This window comes from Coregonus lavaretus (assembly GCF_964263955.1).
Source record: "Coregonus lavaretus genome assembly, chromosome: 12".
NCBI lineage: Eukaryota > Metazoa > Chordata > Actinopteri > Salmoniformes > Salmonidae > Coregonus > Coregonus lavaretus.
The window spans coordinates 18,167,342-18,189,079 of NC_139999.1; the positions used below are offsets into that span (position 1 = coordinate 18,167,342).

Sequence of the window (21,738 nt, forward strand, 5' to 3'; positions counted from 1 at the left end):
CTATAGATCTCCATTTTTATGGAACAGTCTGCCTACCCATGTGAGAGACGCAGACTCGGTCTCAACCTTTAAGTCTTTACTGAAGACTTATCTCTTCAGTAGGTCATATGATTGAGTGTAGTCTGGCCCAGGAGTGTGAAGGTGAACGGAAAGGCTGGAGCAACGAACAGCCCTTGCTGTCTCTGCCAGGCCGGTTCCCCTCTCCACTGGGGTTCTCTGCCTCTAACCCTGTTGCAGGGGCTGAGTCACTGGCTTGCTGGTGCTCTTTCATGCCGTCCCTGGGAGGGGTGCGTCACTTGAGTGGGTTGAGTTACTGACGTGATCTTCCTGTCTGGGTTGGCGCCCCCCCCTTGGTTTGTGCTGTGGTGGAGACCTCTGTGGGCTATACTCGGCCTTGTCTCAGGATTGTAAGTTGGTGGTTGGGGATATCCCTCTAGTGGTGCGGGGGCTGTGCTTTGGCGGAGTGGGTGGGGTTATATCCTTCCTGTTTGGCCCTGTCCGGGGGTTTCTTCGGATGGGGCCACAGTGTCTCCGGACCGCTCCTGTCTCAGCCTCCAGTATTTATGCTGCAGTAGTTTATGTGTCGGGGGGCTGGGGTTAGTTGGTTATACCTGGAGTACTTCTCCTGTCTTATCCAGTGTCCTGTGTGAATTTAAGTATGCTCTCTCTAATTCTCTCGTTCTCTCTTTCTCTCTGAGAACCTGAGCCCTAGGACCATACGTCAGGACTACCGGGCATGATGACACCTTGCTGTCCCCAGTCCGCCTGGCCTTGCTGCTATTCCAGTTTCAACTGTTCTGCCTGCGGCTACGAAACCCCTACCTGTCCCAGACCTGCTGTTTTCAACTCTTAATGATCGGCTATGAAAAGCCAACTGAGAGACCTGAGCCCTAGGACCATACGTCGGGACTACCGGCCGTGGTGACTCCTTGCTGTCCCCAGTCCGCCTGGCCTTGCTGCTATTCCAGTTTCAACTGTTCTGCCTGCGGTTATGGAACCCCTACCTGTCCCAGACCTGCTGTTTTCAACTCTTAATGATCGGCTATGAAAAGCCAACTGAGATTTATTCCTGATTATTATTTGACCATGCTTGTCACTTATGAACATTTTTGAACATCTTGGCATGGTTCTGTTATAATCTCCACCCGGCACAGCCAGAAGAGGACTGGCCACCCCTCATAGCCTGGTTCCTCTCTAGGTTTCTTCCTAGGTTTTCGCCTTTCTAGGGAGTTTTTCCTAGCCACCGTGCTTCTACACCTGCATTACTAGCTGTTTGGGGTTTTAGGCTGGGTTTCTGTACAGCACTTCGAGATATTAGCTGATGTAAGAAGGGCTATATAAAATAAAATTGATTGATTGATTGATGTGACACTTAGATTGCACACAGGTGGACTTTATTTAACTAATTATGTAACTTCTGAAGGTAATTGGTTGCACCAGATCTTATTTAGGGGCTTCATAGCAAAGGGGGTGAATACATATGCATGCACCACTTTTCCGTTATTTATTTTTTAGAATTTTTGGAAACAAGTAATTTTTTTCATTTCACTTCACCAATTTGGACGATTTTGTGTATGTCCATTACATGAAATCCAAATAAAAATCAATTTACATTACAGGTTGTAATGCAACAAAATAGGAAAACGCCAAGGGGGATGAATACTTTTACAAGGCACTGTATTCAACTCTTACCATATGAGGTCCGGAGCCTGCTGGTTTAATGTTCTACCTGATAATGAATTGCACACACCTGGTGACCCAGTTCTAAATCAGTCCCTGATTAGAGGGGAACAATGAAAAAACGCAGTGGATCTGGCTTCGAGGTCCAGAGTTGAGTTTGAGGACTCTAGTGTGTGGTAATTAACCCCACGCTGTCTCAATGAAAATATTTCCCTGACCTTCTCCCCCAGAGCTGCAAATTGAGAGGATCAGCAAAAACAAATAACAGGGAATGTGTTTGTCCCTGTAGGGTAAACTTGGAGCTAAGGATGCATCTTTCTGGGCTTTGCTTACATACATGGAGAGCATAGTGTTTATTCAGTTAGTCACCGTGTGTGTGTGCTTGCGTGTGTGTGTCAGATCTTCAGCTGCTCACCACTGTTTATTTGAGTGGGTCAGGTAGTGACCCTGCACACAAACACCCATCCCCCTCTCAGTGCGTTCTACACTAGTCCCCAGGGATGCTGTTCTATCATTCACTGGTCTCCAGGGATGCTGTTCTATCATTCACTAGTCCCCAGGGATACTGTTCTATCATTCACTGGTCCCCAGGGATACTGTTCTATCTTTCACTAGTCCCCAGGGATGCTGTTCTATCATTCACTGGTCTCCAGGGATGCTGTTCTATCATTCACTGGTCCCCAAGGATACTGTTCTATCTTTCACTAGTCCCCAGGGATACTGTTCTATCATTCCCTGGTCTCCACGGATACTGTTCTATCATTCACTGGTCCCCAAGGATACTGTTCTATCATTCACTTGTCCCCAGGGATGCTGTTCTATCTTTCACTGGTCCCCAGGGATGCTGTTCTATCATTCACTAGTCCCCAGGGATACTGTTCCATCTTTCACTGGTCCCCAGGGATACTGTTTTATCTTTCACTAGTCCCCAAGGATACTGTTCTATCATTCACTAGTCCCCAGGGATACTGTTCTCTCTTTTTCACTTCTATACACATCTGGATGCTCTTAATGGCGTTCCCTTTATTGTCTCTACACACTCCTAGTACCCAAATATATGAAACAATTTAAAGCGTAATTGCAAAAAAATTAAGAACACAAAGTGTGTGAAAACAATTTCAAATCCCACTTAGGGATTTATTACAAATAAATATGTGTAGACTTTAGTGTACAGTATGTACAGGCCTACAACCATCATGTGGGCATTACAATGATATATGTGGTGAAAACAATTTGTTAGAGCAATATTTTTTTATATTTGACCTGGCAGTGTGGTTTCCCCATCAAAGTGGAATGTGCTTTAAGGAGAATGTGTTGGTTAAGGAGGAGGAACCTCTAGATCTACTGGGTTTGGCTCTCCCTCACTGGGCTAGAATTTGGCTCTAAATAAGAGGAGACAGTGTTTACCATCTCATCCCCTCACAACTAAACAATTGTCAACATTTCGCCAGCTCGCTTTCCAAACCGGGCTGCTTTTTTAAATATGTACAATGTGTGGGTGACTCCACCTGTGTTTATTTTTGGTGGAAGGATGTGAGTGTGTGTGTGTGTGACGAAGACCATGTTTTGTCCCTCTCTCTCCCCCTCTCCCTCTCTCTCTGCTTCTCCCTCTCTCTCTCTCTCCCTCTCCCTCTCTCTCTCCTTCCACTTCTCCCTCTCGCTCCCCCTCTCCCTCTCTCTCTCCCTCCATTTCTCCCTCTCTCTCCCCCTGTCCCTCTCTCTCCCCCTCCACTTCTCCCTCTCTCTCCCCCTCTCCCTCTCTCTCCCCCTCTCCCTCTCCCTACCCCTCCCCATCTCTCTCTCCCTCCGCTTCTCCCTCTCTCTCCCCCTCTCCCTCTCTCTCTCCCTCCGCTTCTCCCCCTCTCATTGTCTCTCTCCCTCCGCTTCTCCCTCTCTCTTCCTCCGCTTCTCCCTCTCTCTCCCCCTCTCTCTCCCTCTCCCTCCGCTCCTCCCTCTCTCCCTCCTCTTCTCCCTCTCCCTCCGCTCCTCCCTCTCTCCCTCCTCTTCTCCCTCTCTCTCTCCCTCTGCTTCTCCCTCTGCTTCTCCCTCTCTCTCTCCCTCTGCTTCTCCCTCTGCTTCTCCCTCTCTCTCCCCCTCTCCCTATCTCTCTCCCTCCGCTTCTCCCGCTCTCCCTCTCTCTCTCCCTCCGCTTCTCCCTCTCTCTCTCCCTCTGCTTCTCCCTCTCTCTCTCCCTCTGCTTCTCCCTCCACTTCTCCCTCTCTCTCTTCCTCTGCTTCTCCCTCTCTCTCCCCCTCCCCCTCTCTCTCCCTCTCCCCCGCTTCTCCCTCCCTCTCTCTCCCCCTCCCCCTCTCTCTCCCTCTGCTTCTCCCTCTCTCCCCCTCTCCCCCTCTCTCTCCCTCCGCTTCTCCCCCTCTCCCTCTCTCTCTTCCTCCGTTTCTCCCTCTCTCTCCCCCTCCCCCCCTCTCTCTCTCTCTCCCTCTCCCTCTCCCCCTCTCCCTCTCTCTCTCCCTCCCCCTCTCCCTCTCTCTCTCCCTCCGCTTCTCCCTCTCTCCCTCTCTCTCCCCTCTCTCTCCCTCTCTCTCTCTCCCTCCGCTTCTCCCTCTCTCTCTCTCCCCCTCCCCCTCTCCCTCTCTCTCTCTCTCCCTCCGCTTCTCCCTCTCTCTCTCCCTCTGCTTCTCCCTCTCTCTCTCCCTCTGCTTCTCCCTCCACTTCTCCCTTTCTCTCCCCCTCTCCCTCTCTCTCTCCCTTCGCTTCTCTCTCTCTCTCCCTCTCCCTCTGCTTCTCCCTCTCTCTTCCCTCCCCCTCTATCTCCCTCTCCCTCCGCTTCTCCCTCTCTCTCTCCCTCTCCCTCTGCTTCTCCCTCTCTCTCCCCCTCCCCCTCTGCTTCTCCCTCTCTCTCCCCCTCCCCCTCCCCTCTCTCTCCCTCTCTCTCCCCCTCCCCCTCTCTCTCCTTCTCCCACTCTCTCTCCCTCTGCTTCTCCCTCCGCTTCTCCCTCTCTCTCCCTCTCCCTCTGCTTCTCCCTCTCTCTCCCCTCTCCCTCTCTCTCCCTCCGCTTCTCCCTATCTCTCTCGCTCTCCCTCTGCTTCTCCCTCTCTCTCCCCCACTCCCTCTCTCTCTCCCTCTGCTTCTCCCTCCGCTTCTCCCTCTCTCTACCCCTCTCACTCTCTCTCTCCCTCTGCTTCTCCCTCTCTCCCCTCTCCCTCTCCCTCTCCCTCCGCTTCTCCCTCTCTTTCCCCCTCTCCCTCTCCCTCCGCTTCTCCCTCTCTCTCTCCCTCCGCTTCTCTCTCTCCCTCCCCCTCCCTATCTTCCTCTCCCTCCTCTTCTCTCTCTCTCTCCCCCTCCCTCTCTCTCCTCTTCTCCCTCTCTCTCCACCTCTCTCTCCCCCTCTCCCTCTCTCTCCCTCCCTCTTCCTCTCCCTCCGCTTCTCCCTGCAGAATGATGACGGTGGACACTGCTGTCTGGTCAACAAGTGGAGCACTTTCCTGAAGGCTCGGCTCATCTGCTCAGTGCCGGGGGCCGACGGGATCGAAACGCACTTCGACGAGCTCCGTGAGTTCTCCTCCCTTCCCTTATTATGGTGTCACCTGTTATCCACATTAAAGTGAGGATTGAGGAACCAGACAGCCTGTGGCATGTCTTGAGGTTTCCCATTGGTATTAATACTGTGTCAAATAGAGACCAAAAACTATGACTTGGTGTTGCCTGTCCTTTATAATCCTGCTTGCACTATCCACCAAGCCTGATCTCAGACCAGTTTTATCTCTGCATACCACCACCTGCCCAGAGCCTGACTGCACTGCACACAGCCCAGTCCCTGTCCCATATGGCAGCCTCTTCCATTACACTCAATCCTCCTGTGGCCCATACAGCATGCTGTAATGGGAATTGCACACACTCCGGTAGTGTACTTCTTATTTTCCTTCAAGATGTCTCAAACAAAAGGCTCCTTTTTCCTGGCTGTGCAGTAAGAGGTGCTCTACCCTCCTGTAATTAACTGAATGTGAGGGGCTTGCTGCCTCGTGGCAGACAGATCAGTTAACCAGGCAGGAATGTCAGGACCATTACCATGTCTTTCTCTCTCTCTGTCTCACTGCTTCCAAATAGAGCGTTGGAATGATGAGGGTTCTGATGGTTCTATGACGGAGTCTACAGTTACTCAAGACCTAACCTCAGCAATAAAAAGCTTGTGTGACTTTCTATTTGACCTCTGCTTTTAGGTTATGGTTGATTAATTCTGCTCGCGTGTGCATTAGTCTTGAACTTACTTGAACACTATGGTGCATTGGTAAGGCTTTTTTTCTTAGTGGTGACCATTTCACCCAAGTAAATGAAAGGATATCCAAACCGTAAGCACCGTACTCACTCTGTGGTTATAAATGACTTTGTGTCTTTATTAGTCTGCTCATTGTTGACACAGACATGCCGTACACACTGGGTTTAGGGGAGAGTGGAGAGCTGGCACTGGTTCACCTGCACGGTTCAGGATATTGCTTTAATAAAGATGTAAATGTGTAAAGGCATGGGCTGCTGCAGTCTCCTAATGAACAGGACACACTCAGCTCAGCCAAAGGCTGTCATTACAGTACATCCATACATCCCATACGTCAGACAGACCTGATGCCAGTGGGCACTGCTCACCCCTGCCAGGTACTGTACCCCCAGGAAGGGCATGTGTTAACTGGGTATAGGTGAGCTCCATGCCAAGGTTCCAGTTTACTGCTGGGTTATAATGGCTGGTCTAAATAGGTCCATGCTCAGGTTGTGGTGTAGACAGGAGAGAATAAGGAGGGTAGGATTACTTCAGTAATACAAGGCAACAAGATCTATGTGCCTTCTAGATAATATGTACTCTGAGTATCTCTAAAACGTACATGCCACCGAAGTATTTGGGTTTAGCCTACCTTGATGTAAGAAGAACATTGCAGCAAGCCGAGACTGGTTGAGAAAGTGCTTGGATAAAGAGAACAGATTAACTTACATTTTCCCTCTCTCTATTAGTGTTGTAGGAAATTAAAGAGGATATTGGGGTCATTATTGAAAACTTTGATGAGCCTTCCAGCCCAGCTTTAGTCCTTGTTGTTTGGGAGCTGTATTATGTGTGACTGCTGTTAGCAAGGGACGCCAGAGACCCAGAGAGTTTTTACAGTTGGAAAGATAAAAAATATTTGGCTCTACCTGAGAACTTTCTCTAAATGACACACAGTAAATTGAAACACACAAGGTAGAGGCCCTTATCCAGGCACATGTGGTCATATTCTATGTCAAAATTAAGAAGCCAAAGCAAATAGGTTATAGATATAAAGAGATGCTATAAAGGTTTAGATTGTATGGTTTGATATAATAAAGAGGTGCATTGCATGAACATTAACAATATTTACAAGTTAGAAGTTACTCTAATCAATCTCACCACTTCAACATTCAGTAGGCTCTTGCGCATGGATATCAGAGAGAAGACTTTATGAGAGATGAACAAGAGTGGTAAAGAGAAAGAAAGACTGAAAGAGAAAGATAAGTAGGGAGTGGGAGAGAGCGATATCAGGCAAAGCTCCAGCAGAAATACATTATTTTTGAGAAAACAAAAAATGTGTAGACTAGGTTTTTATTGCCTTAGAAAAGTAGTAAGGGAAAAGGGCAGTTTGGGATCCATTCATAGCTCTTATTAAAGACATGCTCCAGAAATGTGGCTATTACTAAGTATTTTTTTAAACCTCCCAATTTGGGCTGGATGTGTCAATGTGTAGTTCATACATAAATAAACTATGAGCAGAATTACTGTTTTACCTCAATTAACTGTTTTTCTGGAATCTGTGCTGCGCCATTTTCCCTAAACTTTCCCCCACGTGGGTTTGCCCCCTAGCAATTCGAGTTCAGCCAATGAGCTTCAGCCTCTCGCCATATGAGTGACAGCTAGCAAGAGGCACATCATGCACCCACAGCAGACCGAAAGAGAGAGCAATGACGTGGTGCACATAACTGCACATACACTATGTAGACACCCCTTCAAATTAGTGGATTTGGCTATTGCAGCCACACCCGTTGCTAACAAGTGTACAGCCATGCAATCTCCATAGACAAACATTGGCAGTAGAATGGCCCGTACTGAAGAGCTCAGTGACTTTCAACGTGGCACCATCATAGGATGCCACCTTTCCAACAAGTCAGTTCATCAAATTTCTGCCCTGCTAGAGCTGCCCCGGTCAACTGTAAGTGCTGTTATTGTGAAGTGGAAACGTCTAGGAGCAACAACGGCTCAGCCGCGAAGTGGTAGGCCACACAAGTTCACAGAACGGGACTGCCGAGTGCTGAAGTGCGTAGCACGTAACAATCGTCTGTCCTCAGTTGCAACACTCACTACAGAGTTCCAAACTGCCTCTGGAAGAAACGTCAGCACAATAACTGTCGGGAGCTTCATGAAATGGGTTTCAGTATAAAAATAAAAATAAAATAAAATGTATGCACTCACTTACTGTAAGTCGCTAGAGACTGCTAAATGACTAAAATGTAAAAAAAAAAAAAATGTTTCCATGGCCAAGCAGCCGCACATGCCTAAGATCACCATGCGTAATGCCAAGCGTCAGCTGAAGTGGTGTAAAGCTCGCCACCAACGGACTCTGGAGCAGTAGAAATGCGTTCTCTGTAGTGATGAATCACGCTTCCCCATCTGGCAGTCCGACGGACAAATCTGGGTTGGGCTGATGCCAGGAGAACGCTACCTGCCAGAATCCATAGTTCCAACTGTAAAGTTTGGTGGAGGAATAATAATGGTCTGGGGCTATTTTTCATGGTTCTGGCTAGGCCCCTTAGTTCCAGTGAAGGGATATCTTAATGCTACAGCATACAATGACATTCTAGACGATTCTGTGCTTACAACTTTGTGGCAACAGTTTGGGGAAGGCCCTTTCCTGTTTCAGCATGACAATGCCCTCGTGAACAAAGCGAGGTCCATACGGAAATGGTTTGTCGAGATCGGCCTACACAGAGCCCTGACCTCGACCCCATCGAACACCTTTGGGATGAATTGGAACGCCGCCTGCAAGCCAGGCCTAATCGCCCAACATCAGTGCCTGACCTCACTAATGCTCTTGTGGCTGAATGGAAGCAAGTCCCCGCAGTAATGTTCCAACATCTAGTGGAAAGCCTTCCCAAAAGAGTGGAGGCTGTTATCGCAGCAAAGGGGGGACCAACTCCATATTAATGCCCATGATTTTGGAATGAGATGTTCGATGAGAAGGTGCCCACATACTTTTGGCCATGTAGTGAACAACTCTTCTCTACCTTGTCAGAATATTTATATTTCCAATCAAGTAGCTTTTTCCCTTTATAATAATTATATTTTTAGGGGGAACCGACTGCTGTACATGTATTGAGCTAATGATAGCTCCTGTTCTCTGTCTGTTTGTGACTGCGGTGTAGTGTATCTGATTCATCCCTTTCTGTACTGGAACAGCTGTGTGTCTTGGTGGGGCTCATCTGTTGCATGACAACCCTGACAGCCCTTCTCTCTGTGTCTGTAGTAACCCATGACCGTTCCACTGCTCTGCTTTGAGCAGCTGTGGTCTCTGGAGGAGGGTGTGGGTGTGTGTGTGTGTGTGCGTGCGTGCGTACGTGCGTGTGTGTGTGTGTGTGTGTCTGTGCATACGTACGTGTATGCATGTGTGTGTCTGGAGAGAAAAGGTGGTTGAGGAGGAAAAAGGACCATATGCTCTGTTTCAGTCCCTCTCCTTATCCTCTGCTATGGGAATTAAATCATGACCTCAGATTCTCCCCTTAGAAAGCCTTGAGTGACACTCAAGAGCATACACATACAACTGGACTCACCGGGCCTGCTCACCTCTACTGTCATTCTGTTGCGTACATACAGTGAGGGAAAAAAGTATTTGATCCCCTGCTGATTTTGTACGTTTGCCCACTGACAAAGAAATTATCAGTCTATACTTTTTATGGTAGGTTTATTTGAACAGTGAGAGACAGAATAACAACAAACAAATCCAGAAAAACGCATGTCAAAAATGTTATAAATTGATTTGCATTTTAATGAGGGAAATAAGTACTTGACCCCCTCTCAATCAGAAAGATGTCTGGTTCCCAGGTGTCTTTTATACAGGTAACGAGCTGAGATTAGGAGCTCACTCTTAAAGGGAGTGCTCCTAATCTCAGCTTGTTACCTGTATAAAAGACACCTGTCCACAGAAGCAAACAATCAATCAGATTCCAAACTCTCCACCATGGCCAAGACCAAAGAGCTCTCCAAGGATGTTAGACAAGATTGTAGACCTACACAAGGCTGGAATGGGCTACAAGACCATCGCCAAGCAGCTTGGTGAGAAGGTGACAACAGTTGGTGCGATTATTCGCAAATGGAAGAAACACAAAATAACTGTCAATCTCCCTCGGCCTCGGGTTCCATGCAAGATCTCACCTCGTGGAGTTGCAATGATCATGAGAACAGTGAGGAATCAGCCCAGAACTACACGGGAGGATCTTGTCAATGATCTCAAGGCAGCTGGGACCATAGTCACCAAGAAAACAATTGGTAATACACTACACCGTGAAGGACTGAAATCCTGCAGCGCCCGCAAGGTCCCCCTGCTCAAGAAAGCACACATACAGTGCCGTCTGAAGTTTGCCAATGAACATCTGAATGATTCAGAGGAGAACTGGGTGAGTGTTGTGGTCAGATGAGACCAAAATAGAGCTCTTTGGCATCGACTCAACTCGCCATGTTTGGAGGAGGAATGCTGCCTATGACCCCAAGAACAACATCCCCACCGTCAAACATGGAGGTGGAAACATTATGCTTTGGGGGTGTTTTTCTGCTAAGAGGACAGGACAACTTCACCGCATCAAAGGGACGATGGACGGGGCCATGTACCGTCAAATCTTGGGTGAGAACCTCCTTCCCTCAGCCAGGGCATTGAAAATGGGTTGTGGATGGGTATTCCAGCATGACAATGACCCAAAACACACGGCCAAGGCAACAAATGAGTGGCTCAAGAAGAAGCACATTAAGGTCCTGGAGTGGCCTAGCCAGTCTCCAGAACTTAATCCCATGGAAAATCTGTGGAGGGAGCTGAAGGTTCGAGTTGCCAAACGTCAGGCTCGAAACCTTAATGACTTGGAGAAGATCTGCAAAGAGGAGTGGGACAAAATCCCTCATGAGATGTGTGCGAACCTGGTGGCCATCTACAAGAAACATCTGACCTCTGTGATTGCCAACAAGGGTTTTGCCACCAAGTACTAAGTCATGTTTAGCAGAGGTGTCAAATACTTATTTCCCTCATTTAAAATGCAAATCAATTTATAACATTTTTGACATGCGTTTTTCTGGATTTTGTTGTTGTTATTCTGTCTCTCACTGTTGAAATAAACCTACCATTAAAATTATAGACTGATCATTTCTTTGTCCGTGGGCAAACGTACAAAATTAGCAGGGGATCAAATACTTTTTTCCCTCACTGTACAGTTAGAACTATGCCAACCGGACAACTATTGTTTTAAGTATGTCCAATTGCTAATACTAGTGAATATGAATGTGCCCAGTCTACGCAAAAGGAATAATTTTTTACTATAAGACTTGTAGAATGTATTATACGTCAGATCAGTGTCCATTGAATGCCATATAATGCTTTCAATTAAAGTTGTAGAGTTCTCACAAGCTCTTGACAGGGTCGTATGTGTAGACATGAAGTGTCTTCATCCTCTGGCCAATGGCCATTCCCCTACTACACACAAGCAGGCTGGCCACTTACTCTTGAGATCTGTTCTGTGAGGTGGATGGGCCTCCTGAGAGGAGAATGTGGGCCAGTCAGAGAGCATGCCAACGGGGAGAGACCATCACTATTGTCAGATCTAGGTCTCCTGTATTTACAGTGGGGGAAAAAAGTATTTAGTCAGCCACCAATTGTGCAAGTTCTCCCACTTAAAAAGATGAGAAAGGCCTGTAATTTTCATCATAGGTACACGTCAACTATGACAGACAAAATGAGGGAAAAAAATCCAGAAAATCACATTGTAGGATTCTTTATGAATTTATTTGCAAATTATGGTGGAAAATAAGTATTTGGTTAATGACAAAAGTTTCTCAATACTTTGTTATATACCCTTTGTTGGCAATGACACAGGTCAAACGTTTTCTGTAAGTCTTCACAAGGTTTTCACACACTGTTGCTGGTATTTTGGCCCATTCCTCCATGCAGATCTCCTCTAGAGCAGTGATGTTTTGGGGCTGTCGCTGGGCAACACGGACTTTCAACTCCCTCCAAAGATTTTCTATGGGGTTGAGATCTGGAGACTGGCTAGGCCACTCCAGGACCTTGAAATGCTTCTTACGAAGCCACTCCTTCGTTGCCCGGGCGGTGTGTTTGGGATCATTGTCATGCTGGAAGACCCAGCCATGTTTCATCTTCAATGCCCTTGCTGATGGAAGGAGGTTTTCACTCAAAATCTCACGATACATGGCCCCATTCATTCTTTCCTTTACACGGATCAGTCGTCCTGGTTCCTTTGCAGAAAAACAGCCCCAAAGCATGATGTTTCCACCCCCATGCTTCACAGTAGGTATGGTGTTCTTTGGATGCAACTCAGCATTCTTTGTCCTCCAAACACGACGAGTTGAGTTTTTACCAAAAAGTTCTATTTTGGTTTCATCTGACCATATGACATTCTCCCAATCCTCTTCTGGATCATCCAAATGCACTGTAGCAAACTTCAGACGGGCCTGGACATGTACTGGCTTAAGCAGGGGGACACGTCTGGCACTGCAGGATTTGAGTCCCTGGCGGCGTAGTGTGTTACTGATGGTAGGCTTTGTTACTTTGGTCCCAGCTCTCTGCAGGTCATTCACTAGGTCCCCCCGTGTGGTTCTGGGATTTTTGCTCACCGTTCTTGTGATCATTTTGACCCCACGGGGTGAGATCTTGTGTGGAGCCCCAGATCGAGGGAGATTATCAGTGGTCTTTTATGTCTTCCATTTCCTAATAATTGCTCCCACAGTTGATTTCTTCAAAACAATCTGCTTACCTATTGCAGATTCAGTCTTCCCAGCCTGGTGCAGGTCTACAATTTTGTTTCTGGTGTCCTTTGACAGCTCTTTGGTCATGGCCATAGTGGAGTTTGGAGTGTGACTGTTTGAGGTTGTGGACAGGTGTCTTTTATACTGATAACAAGTTCAAACAGGTGCCATTAATACGGGTAACGAGTGGAGGACAGAGGAGCCTCTTAAAGAAGAAGTTACAGGTCTGTGAGAGCCAGAAATCTTGCTTGTTTGTAGGTGACCAAATACTTATTTTCCACCATAATTTGCAAATAAATTCATAAAAAATCCTACAATGTGATTTTCTGGATTTTTTTTCTCAATTCGTCTGTCATAGTTGACGTGTACCTATGATGAAAATTACAGGCCTCTCTCATCTTTTTAAGTGGGAGAACTTGCACAATTGGTGGCTGACTAAATCATTTTTTTCCCCACTGTATGTCTCTTCACCTTTACACACCATCCAGCGCCGCAGGACAATCCCATCTAAAGTAGGTATCCTTCTGTGGCCACCTGGGCTCCAACCAGAAACAAAATGCCCAAATCTTAGGTAGAGTTCTTTCTGGGACCCCCAGAGGTATGTGAGGTATGATTCAGTCTTCCTCTAGGGCTTAGAACCAAGACCCCCCCCCCCCCCCCCTTCAGTTCTGGAGAAAACTCTCAGGTAATAATATTAATATGCCATTTAGCAGACGCTTTTATCCAAAGCGACTTACAGTCATGCGTGCATACATTTTTGTGTATGGGTGGTCCCGGGGATCGAACCCACTACCTTGGCGTTACAAGCGCCGTGCTCTACCAGCTGAGCTACAGACAGCAATCATGTTCTCACTCAAGCCTAGACACCTCAGGCAACTGTGTGGGTTTCATTGCATTTCCATAGCTGTATATCTTTACATGGTGCCCCAGTTTGGTCTTTTTGATTAATTGTTCTGTATACATAGATGATCAATGGTGAGTTTCATGACCCTCTGGGTTCAGTTGGGAATATCCGCTCATAGATAGAATGGTTACTGTCCAAAGGTGTGGTCTCTGAAGCTCTTCGTCTTTTCTTTGTGTGTTTTATCATATTGTGTATGTACAGACAGTACTGCATCCTTCACCTTGGCCTACTAGTCCTTCCTGTGGAGATGTCTCTCAGTTCGTTTCCTATTGCTCTGTAGAGGTGTGCCATGGGCTTACACCTCCTATTTCCATCAGCAGGATGCTGGAATTCAGTAGTACAATCCTGGAGGAGGAGGCTAGCCACATATTCTCCTCCTTTCATCTTTGGTTTGACCCCCTCCTCACTGCTAGGCTGGTTTATCTCCCATTCCATCAAGCCACTGCATGACTGTGGTCTGGTCACACAACCTCTTTAAGCAACACAAAGCTTGACATGCCTCTGACCTGCAGTTTAAAAGAGGAGAGGAGAGACATGTGTATTTGTGCATCCTGTTTGACACCTTTGGATCCCTAAGAGCAGAGCTGTTCTGCCTGTTCTGATGGGAGTTCAGGTTTTGTGAAAGGAAAAGGGTGTTTCACTGAATAACTTTTGATGGAGTGACTGGAGCTTTGTAAATATTAGCGGTGATGAGGAGTGTGCTGTGGAATGTGATGTTTCTTTAGTCTGTCCTCTTTGCACTGACTTGATTATCTCTGTGTATCTGTCTTTCAGGAGACGTTTACATACAGCCGACCCAGGATACCAAGAATCCTGTTATCTACGGAGTCTTCTCTGTCTCGGGGTGAGTGGCCAAACTTGTGCTAAGATACTTTTATTAGAAAATATTAACAATAATTATTGAAATATACTTTCATTGTCATATTATGTCCCTTTTTGGTTTATTTCAGTTCTTAACCCAATGAGCTGTCTGTCATCCCTCTCCATACAGCTCAGTGTTCAAGGGCTCTGCAGTGTGTGTCTACTCCATGGCTGACATCCGCCAGGTCTTCAATGGACCCTTCGCCCACAAGGAGGGGCCCAACTACCAGTGGGTGGCCTACACTGGGAAGATCCCCTACCCTCGGCCTGGGACGGTGAGCCTCACCCTCCCATGACCCTGAGTGTTGATACCATACCAAACTGGCATAAAAGACACTTAGACCTCAAATAGAAACCATTTGTCTTTCAAGCAGGACACAAACATCAGCCTCCACACCTACCCATAGGGTCCTCCTGCTATAAGAGTCCTAAAATCTCCCATTTTGTTGCTGTAATCTCCCTAGTAGTAATTTAAGTGGTTGTTGTTGTTTCTGTGGTAAGAGGCAAATGTTTTAATGCTAGTTTCATTTTCAACCACAGTGCCCCGGTGGTACGTTCACCCCCAACATGAAGTCCACCAAAGACTACCCAGACGAGGTGATCAACTTCATGCGGAACCACCCCAACATGTACAACGCTGTGTACCCAATACACAAGCGCCCCCTGGTGGTCCGGACCAATGTGGAGTACGAGTTCACCACCATCACTGTGGACCAGGTGGCCGCCGCAGACGGGAACTATGAAGTGCTGTTCCTGGGAACTGGTGAGTCCTCACTAGTCTATATTCATGTGAAATATAGTAGGCCTACCTAACTCTTTGTACAATGTCCAAAGATGCTCAACAGATTTCCTTCTGAAAGTAAAACAAAGGAGAAAACGTGTAAATAATCCCAAAGCAGTCCCGTCAGATTGACCTGGTGTCTTTCTCGCTATCATTTAACACCAGCAGCAAAGCTTCTGACCCCTTTTTGTCAAGATGGATGTTTCACCAATAAAGAGGGTCATTCTTTGCATCATTCACTTGAAGTTAAAGCTTTTGGGTTTTCTACCTGCAGGGCAGGGGGAGGGGTTGAGAGGAGAGGGAAAGGAGGGGTGGGGTTACAGTAAGGAAATCCATCACACTAATCTCACCACCGGTACGGTACAGCGGTAGAGTTTTTTCTGTTTGTCTCCTTTCTTTGAACTTTTAAAAGCTGAAGTGACATCACTCCCCTAGTGCACACAGCCCATACATGCAGCACATTATCCCTTTTGTGTGTGTCTTTGTTCTGCTCTGCGTCTCTGGGAGACTAATGGGTTTTTATACGAGCACACCGTGCTCCACTATGCCCAGAGTCAGTGGAATGTCTGTCCTTTGAGCCGCTGTCAGGAGCACGCATTCACCGCTGCATTGAGACAGTCATAATGAATCTCAGGTGTCCTGCACTCAGGAATGCCTCGGTACAGTAATCAAACATGCCATTCTGTTAGGGCGCGGCTGGGCTGGCTGGGGAAATACTTACCTCTGGGCTCCTAGAGAACGGGTCACAGGGAGGAAGAGGAGGAGAATGTTATGACAGTTGACATGCAGTACTAAGCAGGTGAAAGGGATGATGTTCATATAGGGAAGGACAAAGGTGAACACAGAGAGATCTGTCTGAAAGAGGTGAAGCGTACTGTAGTGTAGTGTAAAGTCTGATGGAATGAGGAGTGAGGATTAACCTTTACATTAGCAGAGGAATGTAGTGAGGGCAGTTTGATTAACAGGCAGCAAGGCAGGGTAGTGTCGGGTTATAACTAATCTCGTTCCCAGACACTTCCGCCCAAATGTGCGAAGAGTCTGATGGAGCAATGTGTCAAACTTGGCCTTCTTTAGCCAGTAAAGAAAGACCGGCCGAAACTCCCGCCACATAGGCATTGGCTTAATCGGCTTAATCTACCAACCAATCATCGCCCACATCACCTTCCCCTTAAACCTCCTGCGTACTCTAGCGCAACACAAGCACTGAGTCATGCCTCGTTGTCGTGTGATTCGCTAAAATGAAATGATGACAAATACTCAGTAAGGTCACGCCCATAGAATTCTATGGTCACTCCCACTAAGGCCAACGTTGAATCATTGCTGTACCAGGCTTTTATGCGCAAGAGCCTGGGGACAAGGTTAGGGTACAACAGGTGTGTGTAGTAGTATTAACTCTCAGGTGTTTCCCTGGGCCACAGACAGGGGAACGGTTCAGAAGGTGATTGTTCTGCCCAGAGACGACCTGCAGACTGAAGAACTGGTCCTGGAGGAGGTAGAGGTGTTCAAGGTGAGCACTCACTGTCTTTAGTATTGTTCTATCCTCTCTCTCTCATTCTCTCTGTCTCTCTCTTTCTATATGTCTCTCTCTCTCTGTCTCTGTCTCTCTCTATGTCTCTCTCTCTCTATGTCTTTCTCTCTCTCTCTCTGTCTCTCTCTCTCTCTCTCTCTCTATGTCTCTCTCTCTATGTCTCTCTCTATGTCTATCTCTCTGTCTCTTTCTCTATGTCTCTCTCTGTCTTTCTCTCGCTCTCTTTCTCTATGTCCCTCTCTCTGTCTCTCTCTCTCTCTGTCTCTCTCTCTCTGTCTCTCTCTCTCTCTCTCTCTCGCTGTCTCTCTCGCTGTCTCTCTCTTTCTCTATGTCTCTCTCTCTATGTCTCTCTCTCTCTATGTCTCTTTCTCTCTCTTTCTCTATGTCTCTCTCTGTCTCTCTCTTTCTCTATGTCACTCTCTTTCTCTATGTATCTCTCGCTGTCTCTCTCTCGCTGTCTCTCTCTCTCTCTCTCTCTCTGTCTCTCTCTCTCTCTCTGTCTCTCTCTCTCTCTCTCTGTCTCTCTCTCTCTCTCTCTCTGTCTCTCTCTCTCTTTCTCTCTCTTTCTCTATGTCTCTCTCTCTGTCTCTCTCTTTCTCAATGTCGCTCTCTTTCTCTATATATCTCTCGCTGTCTCTCTCTGTCTCTCTCTTTCTCTCTCTCTGTCTCTCTCTTTCTCTCTGTCTCTCTCCTTCTCTGTCTCTTTCTCTATGCCTCTATCTGTCTCTCTCTGGCTTTCTCTATGTCTCTTTCTATGTCTCTCTCTGTCTCTCTATGTCTCTCTCTCTCTCTCTGTCTTTCTCTCTCTCTCTCTCTGTCACTCTGTCTCTCTCTGTCTCTCTCTGTCTCTCTCTGTCTCTCTCTGTCTCTCTCTGTCACGCTCTGTCACTCTCTCTCTCTCTCTCTGTCTCTCCCTGTCACTCTGTCTCTCTCTGTCTCTCTCTCTATCTCTCCCTGTCACTCTATGTCTCTCTCTGTCTCTCTCTCGGTCTCTCTGTCTCTCTCTCTGTCTTTCTCTGTCTCTCTCTGTCTCTCTCTCTATGTCTCTCTGTCTCTCTGTCTCTCTCTCTCTCTCTCTCTCTCTCTCTCTCTCTCTCTCTTTCTCTTTCTCCTCTCTCTCTGTCTCGCTCTCTCTCTCTCTTGTTCTCTCTCTCTCTCTCTCGCCCTCTTCCTCTCTCTCTCTCTCTCTCTCTCTCTGCTTATACCAATGTATATTATTAATGACTTTATAAGAATCATCAATGCATTGTCTTCACATTCCAGGTTCCTACTCCCATTATAACAATGAAGATCTCGTCCAAAAGGGTAAGCATGTCTTTATAAAACCTTACCTAATAGACCAATATATCTTTCCTGGGATAAAGAGCCTAGAAAGGGAATTACATGAAGGGAAATTATGTAGGAATGCCATGAGCTACATGTATATGTGGTCCTCTGTAGCTCAGCTGGTAGAGCATGGCGCTTGTAACGCCAAGGTAGTGGGTTCGATCCCCGGGACCACCCATATACAAAAAAGAATGTATGCACGCATGACTGTAAGTCGCTTTGGATAAAAGCGTCTGCTAAATGGCATATTATTATTATTATTATTATACAACTGTGGAACTAATGTGTCCCTTCATAATGTATAGAAGGCCTGCAGTCTTCATAATGTATAGAAGGCCTGCAGTCTGGTTTATACAATGAAAGAGAAATATGGAAAATGCATTAAACTTTAGTTTAGTCTTTCACTGTGATTAAAATAGTTGGCCATGGATACATGACATCATTCTTAAAAAGGGTTGCAATTTTACAACAGCTGATCGTAAAATCTGAAGGTTGTCTTAGAACAATGGAAATCTTATTTATAGAGTAAGGATGAGCTCTCCCAATGTGTTTACAACTCTTCCAATGAGCAAATTATATTATCACATGACATTGTTATGACTTTGATGGACTCTTGACCCCTGTAAATCTCTGCACTGAAAAAAATTAGAGCCTTCATGGAAGCCACTCAGCATCCTCTGTTCACTGATACTTATCCAGCTGTGATCTAACATCCTCCTTGGCTTCCTCTTCTCACAGCAACAGCTCTACGTGTCTTCTGAGCTTGGTGTTACCCACCTGGCCCTCCACCGCTGTGACGTGTACGGGGAGGCATGTGCTGATTGCTGCCTGGCCCGGGACCCCTACTGCGCCTGGGACGGAAAGTCCTGCTCCCGCTACTCTGCCTCGCAGAAGAGGTGAGCATCAGCATGAGCTGCTCAGAATGGCTCTATAGATTGTTGAATGGCTCTATAGATTGTTGAATGGCTCTATAGATTGGTGAAAGGCTCTATAGAGTGTTGAATGGCTCTATATATTGCTGACTGGCTCTATAGATTGTTGAATGGCTCTATAGATTGTTGAATGGCTCTATAGATTGTTGACTGGCTCTATAGATTGTTGAATGGCTCTATAGGTTGTTGAATTGCTCTATAGATTTCTGACTGGCTCTATAGATTGTTGACTGGCTCTATAGCTTGTTGAATGGCTCTATAGATTGTTGAATGGCTCTATAGATTGTTGAAAGGCTCCATAGAGTGTTGAATGGCTCTATAGATTGTTGAATGGCTCAATAGATTGTTGAATGGCTCTATATATTGCTGACTGGCTCTATAGATTGTTGAATGGCTCTATAGATTGTTGACTGGCTCTATAGATTGTTGAATGGCTCTATAGGTTGTTGAATGGCTCTATAGATTGTTGAATGGCTCTATAGAGTGTTGACTGGCTCTATAGAGTGTTGAATGGCTCTATAGATTGTTGACTGGCTCTATAGATTGTTGACTGGCTCTATAGGTTGTTGAATGGCTTCGTGGATTGTTGACTTGCTCTATAGATTGTTGAATGTGTAGAGATCCTATTAAATTACGAATTCCTAATTCTATGGTTGAATGGCTCTATAGATTGTTGAATGGCTCTATAGATGCACAAGCATTTCGCTACACCCGCATATAACATCTGCTAAACACGTGTATGTGACAAATAAAATGTGATTTTATTTGATTTATATTGTTGACTGGCTCTATGGGTTGTTGACTGGCTCTATAGATTGTTGACTGGCTCTATAGATTGTTGACTGGCTCTATAGGTTGTTGAATAGCTTCATGGAATGTGTAGAGATCCTATTAAATTACGAATTCCTAATTCTATGGTTGAATGCCTCTATAGATTGTTGAATGGTTATGTGAATTGTTGAATTTCTTCTATAGATTGGATGGTTGATGTATATGAGCCATTCAACAACCTATAGAGCCATTCAACAATCTATAGAGCCAGTTAATAGGTTGTTGAATGGCTCTATAGGTTGTTGAATGATTATCTGCAATGTTTTATGGCTATATGGATTGTTGTCTGGCTCTATGGAATGTTGAATGGCTTTGCATTTGCTTGGTAATTTATTCTCTTCTTTTATTCGGGAATACTGGTCTGACCCCTTTAGACGCAGCCGGAGGCAGGACGTCAAGTACGGGAACCCCATCCGGCAGTGCAGGGGCTTCAACTCCAATGGTAAGACCAGTATGTGCCAGTACCAGTGGGTGGATGGGTTAGAGATTTGTCTGCTAAATGACTAAAATGTAAAAATGTAAATTTTCAATGGCGGTGAATCCATCTCATTCATTTTGAGAGGACTGACTTAATTTATGCCATCACGCACCAGCATTTTCATCAAATAGATATAAAATAAAACATTGCTCTTTTGGATTTTTGGTCTTTGTGGGACATGATACTGAATCTATGGTTGCCATGGTGTCTTTCTCTCTCAGCTAATAAGAACACCCTGGAGATGGTGCAGTATGGGGTGGAGGGCAGCAGCACCTTCCTGGAGTGCCAGGCCCGTTCTCCCCACGCAGCCATCAAGTGGCACCTGCAGAGGGACAACAGTGACCGCCGGAAAGAGGTAAGCAGCCATCTATGACGCACACAATATCACTCAAACTAGTTTTCTTCCCAAAACACTGTTGAGATCTATACTCTCTGCCCAATTGAACTGTATACTCAGACATATTAAGGGATACCATGAACTAAGGTAACTCGAACCATACATCACCTCTCTGACAGGGAGTTTATAGGTTTAGGAGTAAATTTCTCAAGAATGACATGATGTTCCCCTCTCTTGACAGCACTTCTTATTCTGTTACATAATGATGGTGAAGTGTCTTTGTCAGGCTGCTGGATGTTTAATCTGAAAGCTGACGTTGTCGGTCTATTGATGTATTACTGTTGTCAGTCTATTGATGTATTACTGTTGTCAGTCTATTGATGTATTACTGTTGTCAGTCTTTTGATGTATTACTGTTGTCAGTCTATTGATGTATTACTGTGATAAAGAGATAACATCCATCCAGATATGATAACCAGGTGGTTGGTTTTCATTTACATTTACATTTACGTCATTTAGCAGACGCTCTTATCCAGAGCGACTTACAAATAGGTGCATTCACCTTATAGCCAGTGGGATAACCACTTTACAATATTGTTGTTGTTTTGTTTTTTTTTGTTTTTTTTGGGGGGGGGGTTGGAGTAAAGGGGGGGGGGGTAGAAGGATTACTTTATCCTATCCCAGGTATTCCTTAAAGAGGTGGGGTTTCAAATGTCTCCGGAAGGTGGTGAGTGACTCCGCTGTCCTGGCGTCGTGAGGGAGCTTGTTCCACCATTGGGGTGCCAGAGCAGCGAACAGTTTTGACTGGGCTGAGCGGGAACTATGCTTCCGCAGAGATAGGGGAGCCAGCAGGCCAGAGGTGGATGAACGCAGTGCCCTCGTTTGGGTGTAGGGACTGATCAGAGCCTGAAGGTACGGAGGTGCCGTTCCCCTCACAGCTCCGTAGGCAAGCACCATGGTCTTGTAGCAGATGCGAGCTTCAACTGGAAGCCAGTGGAGTGTGCGGAGGAGCGGGGTGACGTGAGAGAACTTGGGAAGGTTGAACACCAGACGGGCTGCGGCATTCTGGATGAGTTGTAGGGGTTTAATGGCACAGGCAGGGAGCCC

General features: G+C 46.3%; 1 protein-coding gene across 1 annotated transcript in view; it reads left to right on the forward strand.

Annotated features, from left to right (window-relative positions):
- LOC311138975 (semaphorin-3F-like) overlaps nucleotides 1–21,738 on the forward strand; it is a 111,357-nt gene that overhangs the window by 82,864 nt on the left and 6,755 nt on the right. Inside the window, exons 9-17 of the mRNA XM_084173789.1 lie at nucleotides 5,077–5,191; nucleotides 14,332–14,401; nucleotides 14,549–14,693; nucleotides 14,959–15,181; nucleotides 16,618–16,706; nucleotides 17,991–18,032; nucleotides 18,792–18,949; nucleotides 20,191–20,258; nucleotides 20,516–20,649. Of these exons, the coding sequence (XP_084029915.1) occupies nucleotides 5,077–5,191; nucleotides 14,332–14,401; nucleotides 14,549–14,693; nucleotides 14,959–15,181; nucleotides 16,618–16,706; nucleotides 17,991–18,032; nucleotides 18,792–18,949; nucleotides 20,191–20,258; nucleotides 20,516–20,649 (1,044 nt within the window). The remainder of the gene's footprint in view (nucleotides 1–5,076; nucleotides 5,192–14,331; nucleotides 14,402–14,548; nucleotides 14,694–14,958; nucleotides 15,182–16,617; nucleotides 16,707–17,990; nucleotides 18,033–18,791; nucleotides 18,950–20,190; nucleotides 20,259–20,515; nucleotides 20,650–21,738) is intronic.